The sequence below is a fragment of the Bufo gargarizans genome, chromosome 1, assembly GCF_014858855.1.
Source record: "Bufo gargarizans isolate SCDJY-AF-19 chromosome 1, ASM1485885v1, whole genome shotgun sequence".
Classification (NCBI taxonomy): Eukaryota; Metazoa; Chordata; class Amphibia; order Anura; family Bufonidae; genus Bufo; species Bufo gargarizans.
Genome location: NC_058080.1, coordinates 493070661 through 493092024, shown reverse-complemented (window position 1 = coordinate 493092024; position 21364 = coordinate 493070661). Strand labels below are relative to the sequence as shown.

The 21364-nt window shown below is 45.1% G+C and overlaps 1 protein-coding gene across 4 annotated transcripts in view; it reads left to right on the top strand.

Annotated features, from left to right (window-relative positions):
* Positions 1 to 21364, top strand: part of SLC7A7 (solute carrier family 7 member 7) — a 56398-nt gene that overhangs the window by 18500 nt on the left and 16534 nt on the right. For all 4 annotated transcript variants that reach the window (XM_044274095.1, XM_044274103.1, XM_044274088.1 and 1 more), the window contains 3 exons: positions 971 to 1514; positions 12167 to 12292; positions 19835 to 19979. In XM_044274095.1, coding sequence (XP_044130030.1) covers positions 1010 to 1514; positions 12167 to 12292; positions 19835 to 19979 — 776 coding nt within the window. In that variant the 5' untranslated portion in view covers positions 971 to 1009. The remainder of the gene's footprint in view (positions 1 to 970; positions 1515 to 12166; positions 12293 to 19834; positions 19980 to 21364) is intronic.

The following is a 21364-nucleotide window of genomic DNA, read 5'->3' as shown; positions in this document are numbered from 1 at the left end:
GAACATCTACTCATATAAATGAATCAACCGCCTGAATTACTAGATGTGATGTTACAGTGCACCGTCACCGTGCAGCCGTCCCGGCCAATAATCGGGTGCTCCATTCCTTCCCGATGCTTGGTCTGAACATCTACTCATATAAATTAATCAACCGCCTGACTCCTTTAAAGGGAACCTGTCACCGGGATTTTGGGTATAGAGCTGAGGACATGGGCTGCTAGATGGCCACTAGCACATCCACAATACCCAGTCCCCATAGCTCTGTGTGCTTTTATTGTGTAAATAAACGATTTGATACATATGCAAATTAACCTGAGATGAGTCCTATCCCCGACTCATCTCACGTACAGGACTCATCTCAGGTTAATTTGCATATGTATCAAATCTTTTTTTTTACACAGTTAAAGCACAGAGAGCTATGGGGACTGGGTATTGCGGATGTGCTAGCGGCCATCTAGCAATCCATGTCCTCAGCTCTATACACAAAATCCCGGTGACAGGTTCCCTTTAAGTATGGTGGCATTTTATATTGTTGCGTTGGTTACATGTTATTGCATGGGTTACAACTTGAGCTTGACGATGGGTCCAACCATGTTTTTGGTGGCATTCATATCACTTAGTCCATAGCACTTTATGTTATGTCAGCAGAATACCTAGGTAACACTAAGGGTACAGCCACATTGGGTCTTCCACTGCTTTCAACCTATGACTGAAACGCGTGGGAGGAACCCGCTGCTTCAGTTGGCATGATGTGGATTGAGAATCCGTGACAGATATGTGAGGTGTATGGCCAGCTTGAGGACTGTGAAGGTCCTGTCCTGCTGTGCCTGTTTCTTTCATGCTGTTGAGGTTTTACAACTTGGAAAACCAACACTTTCCAGTCCAGATCCTGCAGGATTACAAAGAGTTAACATTTTGATGTGCATGGCTTTTTCACTCACCCTCTGACCTCTCTCTCCTATTCTCCTAGCTGGGCATGCTGTTGTGCTGCTGACGCTCTCATTCCACCATGGACACCTCCACTAAATACACACCAGCTTCCACAGAGGAGCCGACTCCTAATGGACAACATGGAACTCCAGCCGACTCCGGCTCCCAGGAATCCATGAAACTCAAGAAGGAAATCTCATTGCTAAATGGGGTTTGTCTGATTGTGGGCAATATGATCGGCTCAGGCATCTTTGTGTCACCGAAGGGGGTCTTGATGTACAGTGCTTCATACGGTCTTTCACTGGTGATCTGGGCCGTTGGAGGAGTGTTTTCCATATTTGGTGCCTTATGTTATGCAGAATTAGGCACAACCATTACCAAGTCAGGAGCAAGCTATGCCTATATCCTGGAAGCTTTTGGTGGCTTTATAGCCTTCATTAGGCTGTGGACTTCCCTATTAATTATTGAGCCCACCAGCCAAGCGGTAATTGCCATTACCTTCTCCAACTACATGATGCAACCCATCTTCCCATCGTGTGAGTCTCCCTACTCTGCCAACAGACTGCTGGCAGCAGCGTGCATAGGTAGGTAGACAATAACGGCAGGTTGACTGCATGTCATTAATAGGAGCACACCTTTGGCTCACAGAATGGCTGCCTTCACTGTGTATATGTGACAAACCTGTCCGCCACTGAACATGATTTTATATATAACTAATACCTGTGTATAAAGATGTGTAACTTTGTCATTACATTGTATTCCGTGTATTATCGTGTACTGACAATCATATAAATACTGGCCTGACACTCAACAAAAGCACCAAAACAACATGAGGACATACTGTATCTAAATGCAATTTTATATGGCAGCGTAAAGGTTAAAAATCTATAATTCTGTAAAAGCAAATAAAAAATATACATGCAAGAGGCAGTTACACTCATACCTAAATGTATGAGGCTAGTTTCACACTAGCGACATGTCGTACTTTCATTCCGGCGGCCTCTTGGCATGCGCTGCCGCGCCGCCGCCGGAACTCCGCCCCGCCCCCATTATGGTCAATCTTGTACCGATCCTTAAGGTCCCTTGGACTGCACGATGTTTGGGCAGATTGTTGTTAACAAATGTTAATACGAACACTCATTAGCGATTCTCTGCCGGTGTAAAGGTGCTGCCGATTACCCGATGAACGAGCGAAACACTTGTTCATAGGGTAATAGAATCGTTTGTACAGACACCTAAATCATTGTTTGCCGGCAGCAGATGGTGCCACCTAAACACACTTTGGTTCCGGCAAACAGTAATTCTGTATGGGGACAAGCGATGGCATTAGCGAACACTCCTCCGCATACTGTGGAGGAGATCGCTGCATGTAAATGTATCCTCCACTGACGAGCAGGCGATTGTCAGGAAGGAACGCTTCCTTCCTGACAATTGTCCGCTCTGTTGAGTAGTTTAAAGGTGGATTTACGCGGCTCGATTTTCGGGAATGAACGTTCCTGCGAACGCTTGTTCCTGACAATCTGCCAATCTAAATGTGCCGCCAAATGTGCAGGCACATCAATCATTATTTCTGGGCAGCAGATTGTGCTGTCTGAACTAGAGTTGTTGCGATACCAATTTTTTTATTCGGTTTCGATACCATGAAAAAAGTATTGCGATACTCGATACCATTCGATACCACGCGAAAAAAATTAACAAAAAAAGCCACGTGCATTCCTCATTTTTAAAAATGGCGAATCGCGCAGTTTTTATTTTATTTTTTCTGTTCCGGCATTCACCACCTAGATTTTTTTAAATATATTTTAATAGTTTGGACTTTTCTGACGTGGCGATGTAATATGTTTATTATTTATATATTTTATATGTGAAATTGGGAAAAGGGGGTGATTTATACTTCATATTTTAGTGTTTTTTGTTTGTTTTTTTTACACTTTTTATTTAATAACTATTTCCCCCTTAGGGGCTAGAACCTGGGATCTTTCATCCCTTTTCCTATTCAGCCTGATAGATCTCTATCAGGGTGAATAGGACTCCACACTGTCCCTGCTGCTCTGTGCTTTGTGCACACAGCATCAGGGATGTTACCATGGCAACCAGGGCTTCTGTAGCATCCTGGCTGCCATGGTAACCGATCGGAGCCCCAGGCTTACACAGCTAGGGCTCCGATCAGAAGCTGCCACTGCACCACCAATGAGGGGGAGGGGAGAGGTCCCTGTGGCCACTGCCACCAATGATTTTAATACTGGGGGGTTGAGAGGGGCTGTCGCACTGTGCCACCAATGATTTTAATGGGATGGGGGGTTGAGGGGGGGGGGGCACACTGCACCACCAATGATAACTACCCCTTTATACAGGAGGCGGGTACTGGCAGATCAGCGGCAGTTAACTGCCGCTGATCGCAGCTCCCTGTCAGGGGCAGGGTGCCGGCAATGCGATTCTGCTGCCGGCACCCGCCTCCTGTATGTGTTAAAGAATGACTACTGTATATGAGTCCAGACTTTCACTATCAGGCCACACAGAGCGGCGCCCAGCAATGTCTCAGCACTCACCATTAGTCCTGGGCGCCGCTCCGTTCGCCTGCAGTGCTCCATTACTGTCTCCTGCTGCTGATTACTATCGGAGCGATGGGAGGAGACATCAGATTCACTAGTGGGCGTTCCTTCTCCCTGGCTGTAGCGCTGTCCAATCGCAGCGCAGGGAGAAGGAACGCCCACTAGTGAAGCTGATGTCTCCTCCCATCGCTCCGATAGTAATCAGCAGCATGTGGAGCAGGAGAGGAGACAGTAATGGGGCACTGCAGGCGAACGGAGCGGCGCCCAGGACTAATGGTGAGTGCTGGGACATCGCTGGGCGCCGCTCTGTGTGGAAATAATCCTATCATTGGTGGCGCAGTGCGCCCGCCCCTCCTCCGCCCCTCTCTTCTCATTGCCGCCCCTCCTCCGCCCCTCTCTTCTCATTGCCGCCCCTCCTCCGCCCCTCTCTTCTCATTGCCGCCCCTCGCTTCTCATTGGTGGCAGTGGCAGCAGCACAGGGGGAGGGAGGACAGCTTCCTTCTCCCCGTGCTGCTGAGAGAGAACATGAGCGCGCCGATAGCAGCGCGCTCATGTTCAGAGATACTAGACTGCGCAGAAGCGCAGCCCAGTATCGAAAAAACGGAAATCCCGGTATCGTATCGATACCGGGACAAAAGTATCGATTGGGTATCGAAATTTCGATACCCGCAACAACCCTAGTCTGAACAGTGATCTGCTGCCCAGAAACAGTGCAGCTCTATGGGGATGAGAGATCCCTTGTCCTCATACTGTGGAGGTGATCGCTGCATGTAAATACAGCAGTCTCCTTCACTGAACGAGCAGCCGCTTGTCGTGAAGCAACACTTCCTTCCTGACAATCGGCTTTCTGGTTGGCCTGTGTAAACCCGCCTTAAGTTTTAGCCTCCTATATCTGAAAGATGCAGTAAATTCTGCTAAAAAGTCAACAAAGTGTGGAGAATACACTGAAGAAGCAGGGAATGCTGGATGATTTCAGCTCTGAAGCCAGCAGAAATTGGAATGAAGCACTAGTCTAAAATTGAGAATCAGACAAGACCGTAATGATAATAAATATGTTCAAAGTTGGACATTCTCTTAAGGCTATTTTCACACTGGCGTTTTGGTTTCCATTTTTTTGAGATCCGTTCAGAGATCTCATAAGCGGTCCAAAACGGATCAGTTTTGCCCTAATGCATTCTGAATGTATAATGATCCGCTCAGAATGCATCAGTTTGCCTCCGATCAGCCACCATTCCGCTCTGGAGGTGGACACCAAACGGATCTGTCATGGCACACAATGGGGAAGGATCTGTTTTCTCTGACACAATCTGGCACAATAGAAAACGGATCCGTCCTCCATTGACTTTCAGTGGTGTTCAAGACGGATCTGTCTTGGCTTTGTTACAGATAATACAAACGGATCCATTCTGAACGGATGCAGACGGTTGTATTATCTGAACTGATCCGTCCATGACGGATCCGCACAAAACGCGAGTGTGAAAGTAGCCTAAAAGAAATTGTGGTGAGCTAAGACCTCATGCACACGGCTGTATTGTGACCTCAGATTTCATATGGCAGTATAGGAAGGATCTCCATATGGAATCAAATTCTCTATGTACGTCTTTTCTCCCCTAAAACGCTGTATATACTCACCCAACGTTCCACCTGGGGCTCTGTGGGCCTCCATACAAGCTCTGTCTTCAGCTACTTGTTTGGTGGTGCGGATGAGAAAGGCAGTGATCAATGTCTATGAATGCACACAGGGAAGTGCCATAATTATGGCTTAATGCTAGGATATGCGATTAATGTCAGATAGTGGGCTTCTCCTATCTCCAGAACGGTGCCCCCGAACAGAAGGGAGGGCAGTCACTGATGCGCGTCCTCCCACCATTCACCTCTAAGGGAGTTCTGAAAATAGCCAAGCAGTGGCTATTATTTCCAGCAGTCCCATAGCAGAGAGGTGGCCACGCTTACATGGCTTGCTCTCCATCCACTGTTATGGGACTCTCAAAAGTTTATGAAAGTCCCATAGCAGTGGATGGAGAGGACGCAGACTGTGCGTGGTGTGCTCTTTTGGAGATAGGAGTGACATTTATGGCATAGCCTTGTGATATGCCATAAATGTTGAGATGAGAGAACCCCTTTTAACCCCTTAGTGCAGAATGCCGTGCATGTACGGCGGGGAAAACTGTGCCAGAACACCATACATGCACGGCGTTCATTTAAATGCTCCCAGGCCGAGATCGGACACCTGAAGCGCAAATTACCTGACTGTGTCGGGGACCGATCAGCAGTGGTCCCGGCCGCAGATCACACACCACACATTATTTCTTACCCACAACTGATTGCGCGCGTGTGCGCATGCGCGCACACATCTCCTCCTCTTCTGGCATCCGGCTCTCACTGAAATGAGAGGATCGGAGATGAGAAATAGCTTTCTGTACATAATTCATTGTGATTAGTCCGTTCCTGACTGTGGACCAATCACAATAAGTTATGTACAGAACGCTATCTCTCACCTTCGATCCTCTCATTTCAGTGAGAGAAGTGATCGGAGCCAGAGCCAATGAAACAGACCTGTGGAAAAAAACACACACACTCCAAAAGTGCCCCTTATTTGTCCCCTGTGACCCTCATCACCCCCCTCATTTGTCCTCTGTGCCCCTCATCACCCCTCATTTGTCCCCTGTACCCGTCACTGTGTGCTGTGTGCCAATAGTGACAGTACATCAGCACACCAGTCCCTGTCATCCATATTGTCAGTAACCTGTTTTTGGCAATTCATTAGGGTTAGTTAGGGAGTTATCAGAGTTAGAGCTCTAGTTTTAGGGTAAGTTAGACGTTTATTGTAAAAAATAAAAAAAAATTATAAAAATATTGGGGACGTCAGTACTTGTCTCCAATTATAAATACTCTGTTTTAAACGCCCCCATACCTCCGAACCTCTATCTTCTATCTCTGACCAGTCCTGGTCACTGAATTTGCCAGCAGTGACAAATTTCGGTCACCAGTGATATAAAGCTCCACTGCTTTTGGAAAACTTTTTTTTTCTATTTTTTTCTGAATAAAAAATAATTAAAAATAATATATATATATATAAATTTTACACATTTACAAATCGTCTCAGCGGCTGTACAGCGCCGAGGAGTTCTTATGCCATACTAGCCTCAGAGTCTGACAGTGGAGAAGAAGAATCTTTTTATGTGTATAGCTCTTCTTCTGATTCATCAGTTGACGAACCCTCTCACAGACGCCGTAGAGTTAGCAGCGCATCATCTACAAATGACCCCAGCTGGACTTCTGCTACTAACTTTGTACCTCAGATGCCGGACTTTACGGCCACTACAGGCATTTATGTGAACACTGCAGGGTTCACGGAAGCTGATTTTTTCCACCTTTTTTTTTCTGATGAATTGATAGACATGATAGTGGAGCAAACTAATATTTATGCCAATCAATTTTTAGCCGCCCACCCCAACTTATACTATGCAAGACCCCTTCAGTGGACTCCCACGACCCCTTTGGAAATGAAACATTTTTGGGGTCTAATACTTAATATGGGGATAATTAAAAAACCATCACTACGGTCATATTGGAGTAATGACCTTTTACATCACACGCCAATATACCGCACCATTATGTCCAGGACCCGATTCGAAAGTCTCCTGAAATTTCTGCATTATAACAATAATGCAGATTGTCCACCCCCTAATGATCCTGGATACGATCGTTTATACAAAATTCGGCCCATTATAGATCATTATAATCTCAAGTTTGCCCAGGTCTACACCCCCCAAAAGCATCTGTCCATTGATGTGCACTTCAAGGGCAGACTGCATTTTCGCCAATACCTGCCCAACAAACGGGCCAGATATGGCATCAAACTCTACAAACTATGTGAAAGCCAAAGTAGCTATACACATAAATTTTGAGTTTACGTGGGAAAAGATTCAAAAATTGAACCCCCAGAGTGCCCCCCTCTCCTTGGAATAGCAGGCAAAATAGTATGGGACTTGATTCACCCCTGCTAGGTCAAGGGTACAACTTGTACCTTGACAACTTCTACACAAGTGTCCCACTACTGAAATGCCTGTTTTCCAGAGACACTGTTGCATGCGGAACTATCAGATGAAACCAAAAATGTTATAGACCGAAGAATAAGGGTCCATTCACACGTCCGTTTTTTCTTTCCTGATCTGTTCCGTTTTTTCAGGAACAGATCAGGACCAGATCTGGACCCATTCATTTTCAATGGGTCCTGGAAAAAATCGGACAGCACAATGTGTGCTGTCCGTTTCCGTTGTTCCGTTCCGCATGTCCGTTTAAATATAAAACATGTCCTATTCTTGTCCTGAAAAATCGGATCCTGGTACAATACAAAGTCAATGGATCCGCAAAAAACGGATGACATTCGGATGTCATTCCGTATGCCATCCGTTTTTTGCGGATTCCGTTCCTGGAAACACAACAAATTTTTTTTTTTTTTTTTTTTTTTTTCAATTTTTTTTCAAAGAAATCCAAACAACTTTATTTGATTATTGAAATGTATACATGCTCCCGTTTTTTGCGGATCCGCAAAAAACGGATGACATACGGAAACATTTTCAGGAACAACGGATCCGCAAAAAACGGACCGTTTTTCAGGATGAAAAAAAACAGGACGTGTGAATGGACCCTAAGAGTGAGGGAAAGCAGGGCAGTTTGCAATGATAACATGATGCTTGTTAAGTACAAAGACAAGCGTGACGTCTTTGTACTTACTACCATACATGCTGACAGATACACCCCTGTTCCAGTTCATGGATCCACAGAATCAGTCCCCAAACCTGTGTGCATCCAGGACTATAATAAGTTTATGGGAGGGGTGGATCTGTCAGACCAGGTACTGCAACCATACACTGCCCTCCGCAAAACTCGGGCATGGTATAAAAAATTGGCATTGCACCTGACGCAAATTGCCCTCTATAATGCTTTTGTAATATACAGAAGTGCAGGAAACAGAGGAAAATTTTACTTTCAAGAAAAAGTAATAAAGACCTTTTTATTTGGGGAACAGGAAGGGGAAGGGAGCAGGTCCACAGGAAGTGAGAGCAGAATAATACGAGGACAGCATTTCCCTGGGGTAGTTCCCCCCACAGAGACACGGAGAAGGCCACAAAAAAGGTGTCGGGTATGCTCCAGAAATGGAATCAGGAAAGACACAATTCATCATTGTGAGACCTGCCCCTCAAAAAAGCCGGGTCTTTGCAGAAAAGATTGTTTTAGAATCTACCACACCTCTGTTGACTTTTAACTAAACCCCCTTTGATCATTTTATAAAACACCCCCTTGAAACTGTTTGCTGGTAAAAATTCTAATTTCCCTCTTCTCCACATTTCAATTGGCATTCTAATAAAACCCATAACAAAGCAAAAAATTCTCATTACACCCCTAGATGAATACATTGACGGGTGTTGTTTTATTAAAGGGGACTAGAACTTTGTATGTTCTGGTAGCTCAGTGCCTCTGCAATGTGATGACATATAATATACAACATATTTCTTTGATGTAATTTGAGACCCTTGTTTCTTTTAGCTGCTATATTTGGTGACTATGTCCTACCAATAAGGCTTATATATATAACATTTGTAGGATACAGAATACATCAGGTGATGCTTATCAGTACACTGAACTTTACAGTGTGCCCATACAGCAGTTTACGGCCACATATGAAGTGTTGCATATTCAGGAGAAAATGGGTAACAAACTGTGGGTGTAATTTACTCTGTTGCCCCTTGTGAAAATAAATAATGTGGGCCTAAAGAGACATTTTCTTTTTCACAGCCAAATATTTCTAAATTCTATGAATAACTTGTTGGGTCAAAGTGCTTGCTACATGCCTTGAAAAATTCCTTGGGGGGGGGGGGGGGGGGTAGTTTCCAAAATGGGGTCACTTCTTTTCCACTGTAGGGGTACCTCAGGGTGTCTTCAAATGTGACATGGCACCTGAAAATTATTCCAGCGAAATCTGCCCTCCATAAGACATATAGCGGTCCTTTCCTTCTGCGCCCTTACGTGTGCCCATACAGCAGTTTACGGCCACATATGGGGTGTTTCTGTAAACTACAGAATCAGGGCAATAAATATTGAGCTTGGTTCGGCTGTTAACCCTTGCTTTGTTACTGGAAAAAATGGACTAAAATGGAAAATCTGCCAAAAAAGTGAAATTCAAAAATTTAATCTCCATTTTCCATTAATTCTTGTGGAACACCTAAAGGGTTAACAATGTTTGTAAAATCAGTTTTGAATACATTGAGGGGTGTAATTTATATAATGGAGTCATTTTTGGGTGGTTTCTGTTATGTTAGCCTCACAAAGTGACTTCAGACCTAAACTGGTCCTTAAAAAGTGGGTTTTGGAAATTTTCTGAAAAATTTTAAGATTTGCTTCTAAACTTCTAAACCTTGTAACGTCCCCCAAAAATCTAATGTCATTCCCAAAATGATCCTAACATGAAGTAGGCATATGGGGAACTATTTTTTGAGGTATTACTATGTATTATAGAAGTAGAGAAATTGAAACTTGGAAATTTGCTAATTTTTGTCATGAAGTACAATATGTGATGAGAAAACAATCTTAGAATGGCCTGGATAAGTAAAAGCGTTTTAAAGTTATTACCACACAAATTGACACGTCAGATTTGAAAAAATCAGTCCGGTGAAAAATGGCCCGGTCCTTAAGGGGTTAATAGAACCTTGACTTCAATCAGCTGCATGGAAAGGGGACAGCCCCAAAATGTTCAGGTTTCCTGATGCAGTTTTGGAAGTCAAAATCAGGAGTAGATCATAAAAAGCAGACAAAGTATAAAGGACAGGTCCAGCTTCCAAATCTGCATCAAGAAACCTGATCACGTTTTCAGAAAGTCTTTAGTTGCATATGACGCTCATCATGTGATGTGATAAAGATGCCGGACCCATATGGAAGTGAAACCGCTTCTCTGTTGGATGGGAGTTTCTCCATACTTCTGTCTAACAGGATGTGGGTGGAAAGTGGAGCACAAGGAAGTGGGTCTTCTGCTGACAGCAGCAGGACGGTCTCATGACCAGCGTGTACAACACATCCTCACTGATGTCAGCCTGCCAAATGTCTGTCTACAAAGAGAGAAGTTCAGGCCACCCGGAGCATGACTAATGTCCACAATAGCTGCCTGGACGGGTGCCTTTTATTTGGGTTAACCAGGACCCATGTTCTTTCAGGAATCAAAATGCTGATGACCTATCCTCAGGGTAGAAGTCATCAGTATCAGATAGGTGGGGTTCCCTGCTGATCAGGTGTTTGAAGGGACACAACAGATCACAATTGGAAGCTGTGGGTGACTTTTATGTTTACCACAGAAACAGCGGAACTTGCTGTGCCACGCAGTGTGGCATAAATTCCATACACCGCGGTAGGAGTTACGGATGCTCATACGTTTCTATACCTCCAGCCAACGCAGACGTTGCTTATTCCCATCTCGTCATGGAAATGGTGAGGAGGCACTACCTCTTTAACGTTTACTTCATACACAGATTGGGCTCGGCTTTCTTTTTATTTTGCAACTGCGTTTTTTTAATTTCACATGTGTTTTTGGTGGTGTTCTTTTCCTACACAGAAGGGTTTGGGGAAAATGGCTGAAAAAACTCATGGCACAGATGTACTTTGATACTTTGTTTCACAATTCGCCTAGACTGAAACAGCTAACATCTGAAGCTAGTGTTCTCAAAGGGCATCTGTCAGCAACTTTGTACTATAAAACTGGCTGACTGTTACATGAGCGCTTGGCAGCTGTAGACATCTCTGTTGGTCCCATGTTCATATGTGCCCGCATTGCAGAGAGACATGAAGTTTTGTTATATGCAAATGAGCCTAGAGTTCCCATTACATCTAGAGGCTACGCTCTGTCTGCCACCTCTGCACCCTCTCCACTTTGACAAAGCACAGAGGGCTCAGCAGTTACAGAGAGAGCAGAGCCTCTAGGAGTAATGCCCACGCCCCCATTGCTCCTAGAGGCTTATTTGCATATATCAAAATATCATTTTTCTCACCAATATGGACACATAGAAATATGGGACCAACACAGATGCTGTCAGCTGCCAAGTGCACATGTAACAGGTCAGCCAGTGTCATAGGTACAAACCTGCTGACAGATGCCCTTTAATTACAGAAAAAACACCAATAAATGCATGTAGTTTCCGAGTGGACACGGCCAGAATTCACAGTGGCTGTCTGCTTGTAGAGGAAAGCATTGAGCAGATCTGCAGCGGCAGAAACCCTTACTCAACAGTAGATATTGCCTTAGATAAAATCAGGGTAGGGGTTTGAGGAAGGGTCTCACTACACACTGCACTGCTCTACAATAGATGGCCGTGATGTGATCCTGCCTGTGATATGCCATCATGGATGGGCAGCCTGACAGGAAAACTCACTAATGTGCAGTATATGCAAGTGTGTAGTGATACCCTGGCCCCTCACCCCGTAGGCAGCTCTGCAAGTGGAGACAACTTGTCCTGCTCTCATTCCGCCATTTTAAAGGATTCACAGAGAACCCCTTTAACGATGCGAAATACATTATAAAACAATTGTCCTCTGTATTTCTTACCATCCGTGAGCTATATGTTTTGCACCATTAATGTTTCATTGCTCCATATGGAAGACTATATAACTCACTTTATTTTTTATCTGCCTAGCGCTCCTCACCTTCGTGAACTGTGCATACGTGAAATGGGGCACACGGGTCCAGGATCTCTTCACTTATGCCAAAGTACTGGCTCTCATTGCTGTCATCATTGCTGGAATTGTGAAACTCTGTCAGGGTAAGCTACTGGGACAACTGACTAAATGTCATTGGGGTATAAATGCAGCAAAGGTAGCAGACTGGTACTTTGGGTGATTTTGTGCAACTTGCCTATCTTGTAACAGGCAATCTTGACGCACACAGGTTGAAGGTCAGAAGATTTTACTGTAATAACAGCTGATATGGTCGGAGTGTCCCTGAGAAAATATCAGCTTTACATTATATTAATTACACCACCTCTGAATCCTGATGTTTGTGTGAACTATGACCCAATACAATCAGCAGTTTTACAGCTGACACATACACTGACTACATACAGCAGTTCTCCCTACAAATCACACGTCCGTAGAATGAGTCCGCATCCGTTCAGCAATAATCCAGAACGGGTGCAGACCCATTCATTCTCTATAGGGGCGGAAGAGATGCGGGGAGCACACTATGTGCTCTCCACACCCGCATTTCCAGAGCACTGCCCCAATCTTCTGGTCCGCAGCTCCGCAAGAAAATAGAGCATGTCCTAATTCTTGTCCGCAATTGCGGACAAGAATAAGCATTTCTATGGGGGTGCCGGCCGTGTGTATTTCGGATACGCAATGCACTACGGACGTCTGAATGGACCCTTAACAATATAATATTCCTACATAGAGGGTACTATGTGTTACTATAGGCCCATCTCGAACAATAAGAAGGACTGCCTTCATGCATTACTTGCTGTTCCTTTCATAATATATAAAAGTTTATATATGTATCTTGCAGGACATTGGAAGGTGCTATACACAGTATCACAACTGGCTCATATAAAAATTGCCTTGTGGCATATTGCTATCAGTCAGAGTCCATGACACTTTTCTCACTTTGGGACCAGTGCTTATACTTGAGATGCTATAAGCATGAAGAGGGGGGGAGTGAGATACAGACATGTTTACATAAGTATGACCCTGGGTTCACACCTGAGCGTTTTTACAGCGCGTTCCTACGCGCTGTAAAACGCTCAACAAGGAGAAACCAATGCTTCCCTATGGGAATGGTTCTCACCTGGGCGTTTTACAGCGCGTACGATCGCGCTGTAAAACGCCCGACGCTCAAAAAAGTTCTTGAGCTTCTTTGGGGCATTTTTTCGCGCGTTCCCGTACATAGACTTTCGGGAACGCGCGACAATGAGCGTTCGCTTGTCTCTGTATGCGCGATTGTAAACGCTGATACAATCGCGCATACAGAGCGCTCCATCGCGAACGCTCAGGTGTGAACCCAGCGTTAAAGGGGTTGTGCAGTGTCATGATATCGATGACCAATATCAGAGCAGCAGGGGTCCGACTCTTGGTATCAATGCCAATCAGCTGTTAACGACCTCTCAGGCTATGAGCTGAGCGCTGCGATTGGCCAGCGCTACAGCATTGCAGAAGGAGACGCCGGTAGGTTCCCCTAGGTGGAGCCTAACTATAAAGATACCGGAGGCTATACCGGGAGAACGGATCGGCGCCCAGGTATAACAGTAAGTGCAGGGGGATCCCTGGGCGTGCTCTACATGTCTGTATAGTTAGTTTAGCAGTTTTATTCTAGTGAAAGGTCCTCTTTAAATCTTCATTTTCTCTTATCTTGGATGACATTTTGGGGCTTTGGAACCAATTACTCAACGTACAATGGTTTCAACATACAAAGGTCATTCTGGAACCAATTAATATTGTAACTGGAGGGACCACTGTAATACATCCCTGCCCTGCAAGTCCATGCCTTGTTTGAAACATGACAATATACTACTAGCCTTAGAAGCAGCTGATTGACATTGCATGGTGTTATTTAATCTATTATCTACTACAGTGGTCCCCAACCTTTTTTGCACCAAGGTCCGGTTTCATGCGAGACAATTTTCCCAGGGACCGGGTGGGGGGAGAAACGGGGCGGGGGTTCTGCGGCGGGGCTTAGGGGGTGGGCGGGGCTGACTGATTCACACACATAACAAAACACAAGGTGCATATTAAAATATATAACACTATATAATGACTATATAAACTGACTATGGTCTCTGCTGCACTGGTCTCTGCTGCACTGTACCATATTTTTCGCCCTATAAGATGCACCTAGTTTTAGAGGAGAACAATAAGAAAAAAAAAATTCATTACACCTCAGATCAGACCCCCAATGGCTCAGATCAACCCCTAAACCTTTAGCTATCTATCAGCCCCCAATGTCAGCCATAAACCCCCCCAATGTCAGCCATAAACCCCCCCAATGTCAGCCATAAGCCCCCCAATGTCAGCCATAAGCCCCCCATTAGCCCCTCGTCAGCCATAAGCTCCCCATTGCCCCCTCATGTCAGCCATAAGCCCCCCATTAGCCCCTCATGTCAGCCATAAGCCCCCCATTAGCCCCTCATGTCAGCCATTAGCCCCACATTAGCCCCTTATGTCAGCCCCATGTCCCCCAGGTCAGCCATCAGCCCCCATTAGCCCCTCATGTCAGTCCCATGTCCCTCATGTCAGCCCCATGTCCCTCATATCAGCCCCTAGCGCAAATAAAATAAAATAAAAAAACCTCTTACCTCTCCTGCTCCTGGTCACCATCGCGATCCTCTTCATTCTGCTGTCGGCTGTGTATAGCGGCGCACAGCGTGAGGTCACAGAGAGACCTCACGGTGTGCGCAGCCCTGCACAGCCGATAGCCGAACCGTGGACCAGGAAGTGGTGAGTACAGATCCTTCACCGCTTCCTGGTCCTTCTGTACTAATGAAGCGCTTCCATAATGGAAGCGCTTCATTAGTACAGAGTTAAAGACTGCCATGATCGCCGCGGCCCGGCTAACAATCCTCCGCGGCCCGGTCCTGGGCCGCGGCCCGGCGGTTGGGGACCGCTGATCTACTAGGACACCCAAATCCTTCTTTACAAATGACTCCCCCAAGGACATATGATGTATAGAGATTATTACTACCAAGATGCATAACTTTACATTTATCCACATTGAACCTCATTTGTCCAAATTTAAAGGGATTGTCCGAGTTATTGAAAAATAAATATAGCACTGTAAATCTGATGGTCAGCGATATATAACTAAGCTAAGCAAGTTTTAGGCCTCTTTCACATGAGCATGGCGTGTGAGGGCCCGATAAGATGCAGGTTTGATGCGTTTTAATGCGTTTTGCACCCGCGTGAGAAAAATCGCCATGTTTGGTACCCAGACCCAAACCCGGACTTCATCACTGAAGTTCAGGTTTGTGTTAGGTGTCCTGTAGATTTTATTATTTTCCCTTATAACATGGTTATAAGGGAAAATAATAGCATTCTTAATACAGAATGCAAAGTAAATTAGGGATGGAGGGGTTAAAAAAACAAAGTTAACTTACCTGCTCCATAGCTGCCGGTCTCTGTTCTATCTTCAGGACCTGGCAAAAGACCTGTGGTGACGTCACTATGGTCTAGTCACATGGTTCATCACTATGGTGAGGGACCATGTGATTGGATCATGTGATGTGACATCACCACAGGTCCTTAGCCGGTAGCTCAACATTACAGAAGAAGACAGAGATCCGCAACTACGCGATCAAGTGGACTCGGTGAGTAAATTTTTTTTTAATTTTAACCCCTCCATCACTATTTTACTTTGCATTCTGTATTCAGAATGCTATTATTTTCCCTTATAACCATGTTATAAGGGAAAATAATACAGATTGGGTCCCCAGCCTGATCGTCACCTAGCAAATGCAGAATATAGAGCATGCTGCGATTTTCACGCAATGCACAAGTGATGCGTGAAAATCACAGCTCATGTGCAAAACCCCTATAGAAATGAATGGGTCAGGATTCAGTGCGGATGCAATGCGTTCACCTCACGCATTGCACCAGCGCGGAATACTCGCCCAGGTGAAAGGGGCCTTAGGCAAAAAAAAAAATCTATTTCCTCATTTCCCTGGTTCTCTTCTGGCCCTTTGTTTACTTGCAATCAGTGATGGCCAGTTCGCCGTGTTCGCCCGCGAACACATGCGAGCTGCCATCTTAACTCACAAGTCTGGCGAGGCAGAGGTTAGTCCTTACCTTTGCCTGTGCACGAGCCGGTCTGAAATGAGCAGGCAGTTCCGAGAACAGCCGCCGGGGGCCTTCATCTGGCTGTTCTCAGAACTGCCTGCACCCTGAGACCGCATTTCATTTTAGACCGGCTCGCGCACAGGTAAGGACTTACCTGTGCATCACCGGACTTGTGAGTTAAGATGGCAGTTCGCATGTGTTCGTGGGCGAACACGGTGAACTGGCCATCACTGCTTGCAATAAAAACAATCTCTGCCTCTTCCCCTGCACTGCAAAGGGAGTGAATACAAGTGCTGCCCTGAGTGACATGTCTGCCTGCTGGGAGACTCTGCAGCATGTTGTATGTGTAGGATTACAAGTCCCAGCTGTATAATGACACTGATAATACACACAGGATCTTCCCCCTACCTGCAATGCTCTGCAGAACTTCTTTCAGCTCCTGTGCCTAGCATTTGTCTCATCAACATCTATATTTTCCCTTTAGGTGCTGGGATAAGGTGTGTTGGGCTAACAACTAATTAATACAAATGTCCTTTGGGACTTATTCTTACACCTATTTTTCCCTGCACCTACCAATTGCCTAAGACATAACTTTTAATTTTGTTCAATTTAAAATGTTTGGTAGTGTGCCGACATAACATTTGTGTTTTAAAATTTCCAGTGACACTGGCCTTTGTTTGTTCCCTTTTTGTCCAGATACAATGTTGCCATTGCAGGCTCCGCGTTTGCCTGTCTTCAATCACGGCACTGCATCTGGAGTTAATTTATATGCGTAAGCGCCAGTGATTCCTGTTGTTAAAATTAGAGCCTCACGCTGCCCCCCGACATGTTTCGCCGTGTCACGGCGTCCTCAGGGGTTCGGGCAGTGTGCTAGAGTTCTTCTGTCACCCACCTCCTGCACTGGATCAAGGGGACAACCTAAGACAGAGCTGGCCTTCTTAATGAGCTCATCTAATCTCTGTCTCTCAGCCACAGATAAGCTGCCACTACTGAGTCAAAGAAGGTCTTTAGGAGCGTCCCCTGCGACCCAATCAATCCAGTATCATCCCCCCAATGCCATATATCATCCTCCCAATGCCATATATCAGCCCCCCAATGCCATATATCAGCCCCCCAGACTCATATATCAGCCCCCAATGCCATATATCAGCCCCCAGCCTCATGTATCAGCCCCCCCAGCCTCATGTATCAGCCCCCCCAGCCTCATGTATCAGCCCCCCCCCCCAGCCTCATGTATCAGCCCCCCCAGCCTCATGTATCAGCCCCCAGCCATCAGTGCAAATAAAATAAATAAACAACTTACCTCTCCTGCTCCTGGACGCCGCCGCTCCTCACCACCAGCGCGCTCTCTCTTCTTCCTGGTCCACGGCTGTCGGCTGTGAAAGCTGTGCACAGCGAGAGGTCATGCTGTGCGCAGCCACACCCGGTCCTCCGGTACTATTCAGAGCTTCCATAATGGAAGCACTGATTAGTATTCACCCCATAAGACGCAGGGGCATTTCCCCCCCACTTTTGGGGGAGAAAATGCGTCTTATGGGCCGAAAAATTATTTGTGGGCAGGGGCCAGCGAGGCTCAAGAGGCAGCTGCCTTGGACCCCCCAGGAGCAACTGGGCCAGGGGCAGCTTCCCCTTTTGCCCCGTGTTAAAGATGGCCCTGGGTAAAGTGGACGAGCTGATGTTAATTATTTCAAGTTGGAGCCTCTGTTATATAATCCCATGGAACCTACAAAAAAAACTGTAATGGAAAGATTTGTGCCTCTTCTGTGTTTCTGGAATTGGCTTACAAATACTGATGAAAAATACTGAGGTTGTGAAAGTGGCCATAGGCAGGCGGGGTACAGGGGGGCAGAATGTCTGTGTAATGCCTATATTTTCCCATTGAACTTACTTTTGTCAGTTATTCACAGTTGTAAACATTGGAAGCAAAATCACGTTCCATACTACTTTGAACAATTGTTTTTCAAACCCTCAAAAGTGAACCCCACAGATTTTTGCCCTCACTGCCATAGCCTTGTCACCTTATTTTTCCATTAGATGTAAAGGTTTGAATATATGATAGGAGTGGATTTCTATATAATTGGTGGTGTTCATACAGGGCTTAACATTTCTGAAGTTTAAGCTGGAATATGATACCCCTATCTGAATGGGGAAATGTGGTGGAAGGTGGTCTGTGAGCATTGTCGGACTGAATCCCTTGGGTCTACCAGAGAAAATGATTCTGATGGCACACCATTTTGTGTATATAGGACTACAGGGGCCCTGTTTAACTAGAGGTCCTTTATTGTCAGAGCTTGGGCCCACCAGAGACTCTCCTGGTACTCTGGTGGGCCACTCCAACCCTGTCTATGAGGGGCAGAAGACAAAAATGGGACATGGATTTCTGATTTCTTGCACCTCACCTTCTGTTCTTCCATCCATTGTCATCCATGACCATCTGCTAAAGGTTAGAAATAGGCACTTTACCTACATTTACATGACGTAACAATGGTGCAGCTGTTCTATTATCCTGTGATGAAAAGCCAGGCTCCTTTCTTGTGCTCACTCTGCTGTCACCCATCTGTGCTGCAGAAGACAGCAGTGGGAAGTGTCAGGAGAAGGTGGCATCAAAGCCAGCCTAGGTTCTCCTTCACACACACATTCTGTTTCAGCGTTTTAAGTGCTTGCAGTAAATGCATGCGTTTCATTTTTTTATAAAAATTTTTACAAGGGCATTTGGTGGTGTTTTTTTCTTGTTACATTTGAAATAGGCCATTGATAAGGCTATGGGGAAAACTACAGAAAAGGTGCCACACAGTGAACATACTGTGCGAAAAAATGCCATAAAGAAAGGCAAAACACAATTTGTATGTAGTCTGATTTATGTTTCAGTGCACACTATAAAGTGACAATTGAGTGCAAAAAAAAAACCTCTTTGTGTGAAACCAGCCTTACACAAGCAGGCGGCATCATTGGGCACAGACATTCTGTATCTGTGACTGTTGTCCTGCAAATGTCACTGCTGTGATCTTCAGTGCAGTATGCGCCAAAGTTCACTGAATGAGGGGGCACATTATTTTACTGTCTCTATAACAGTCGGACACATTACAGTTGGACTTTACTAAAATTTCGTACTGTCTATTTAGCACAGACAATAGTTCATTAAACGTACAAAGTCTTTTGCGTGCATGGCCTCCTTCTGCGCATTCTTACTGCGCTTGGTCTTTTATTGCCACAGGAATTTAGCTATATCTTATCAGCATGCCCCACATATACCACATACACTGTGTTAGACACACAACACAATACGGCTATAGCATGGACTGGGCTTTTTCGTCAGCAAAGTTAAATTCTGACGTATGCATGGTATGTGCATTATTTTCTCAACCAGGATGTTTATTATAGGAAATAATTCACCCCCATGCACTGGGATAGGGAATCCTTATTATTTTTTGTTTATTTACTACTGTGGTTGGCAGTGGTATATGAAATGTTTGCCATTTCTCTCTATATACTACTTAACTCCTACTACTGGTTGCTCCATTAACCTTACTTTCTGTCTCTATTAGGTCAGACAGAGAATTTCGATGATGCTTTTGGTGGTTCCTCCAGTGATGTAGGGGACATTGCTCTTGCCTTGTATTCTGCTCTCTTTTCTTACTCTGGATGGGATACTCTCAACTTTGTTACAGAAGAAATTAAGGACCCAGAAAGGTAAGAATTGAAAAATAAAGATAACAGCATACAATTTCAATCAGCTGCTTCTAAGGCTAGCCGGATATTTAAGCGAGGCGTGGACTTGCGAGACACAGATGTAATATTAACACTTCACCAAGCGTTGGCACGGCCACAACTGAAATATGCAGTTCAGTTCTGGGCACTAGTCCACAGAAAGGACGCACTGCAGCTGGAAAAAGTACAAAGGAGAGCAACTAAACTGATAAGGGACATGGAGGGTCTTAGTTAGTTAAAATAATTACATTTATTTAGTCTTGAGAAGAGACGTCTAAGGGGGGATATGATTAACTATACAAATACACTACTCACAAAAAGTTAGGGATATTTGCACTCTAACCTTTACAGGTGAACTTAATGTGACCTTCTCTAAACTTTTAAATGCACAAGTCCAACTGTTCAATGTTTCAGTACTTTTTGCACAACTTGCTGTTCTCTAACAAGGAGCTTAACGGCAAAATTCACAAGAGGTGTTTGATCCATGAACCGGGCAATAAATTTCCTGGTTCAATTAGATATGGTATTTAAACAGTCCTCCCCATCATGCTGTTCACATTTTGACATTATGAGACCAAGACGTCACCTAACCATTGATCAAGACTACCTCGCCATTGCGAGGCTGCAAGCAAGATGTTCTCAGACGGAAGGGGCCACTGAGCTTAGATTGTCACAGAGTGTCATCAGCAGGTTGCAACAGAAATTATTATTATTATTATTATTATTTATTATTAAAGCGCCATTCATTCCATAGCGCTGTACATATGATAAGTGGTGCACATACATAACACAGACAATTGCACTAATCATAAACAAGATGAGTTACAAACTGGTACAGAAGGAGAGAGGGCCCTGCCCGTGAGGGCTTACAATCTACATGGTGAGAAGGACACAGTAGGTGCGGGTTAAGTTGGTCATGGCGGTATAGAGGCAGCAGGGTCATTGGTTGTAGGCTTGTCTGAAGAGGTGGGTTTTCAGGTTTCTTTTGAAGGATTCCACTGTAGGTGAGAGTCTGATATGTTGGGGTAGCGAGTTCCAGAGTATGGGGGATGCACGGGAGAAATCTTGGAGTCGATTGTGGGAAGAGGTGATAAGAGGAGAGGAGAGAAGGAGGTCTTGTGAGGATTGGAGAGTGCGTGTGGGGATGTATCGGGAAAGTAGCTCAGAGATGTAGGGAGGGGACAGGTTATGGACGGCCTTGTATGCGTTTGTCAGTACTTTGAAGTGGATTCGTTGGGCAATGGGGAGCCAGTGATGGGATTGGCAGAGGGGAGAGGCAGAGGAGTAATAAGGTGAGAGGTGGATTAGTCGGGCAGCAGAGTTGAGGATAGATTGGAGGGGTGTGAGGGTGCTAGATGGAAGAGATA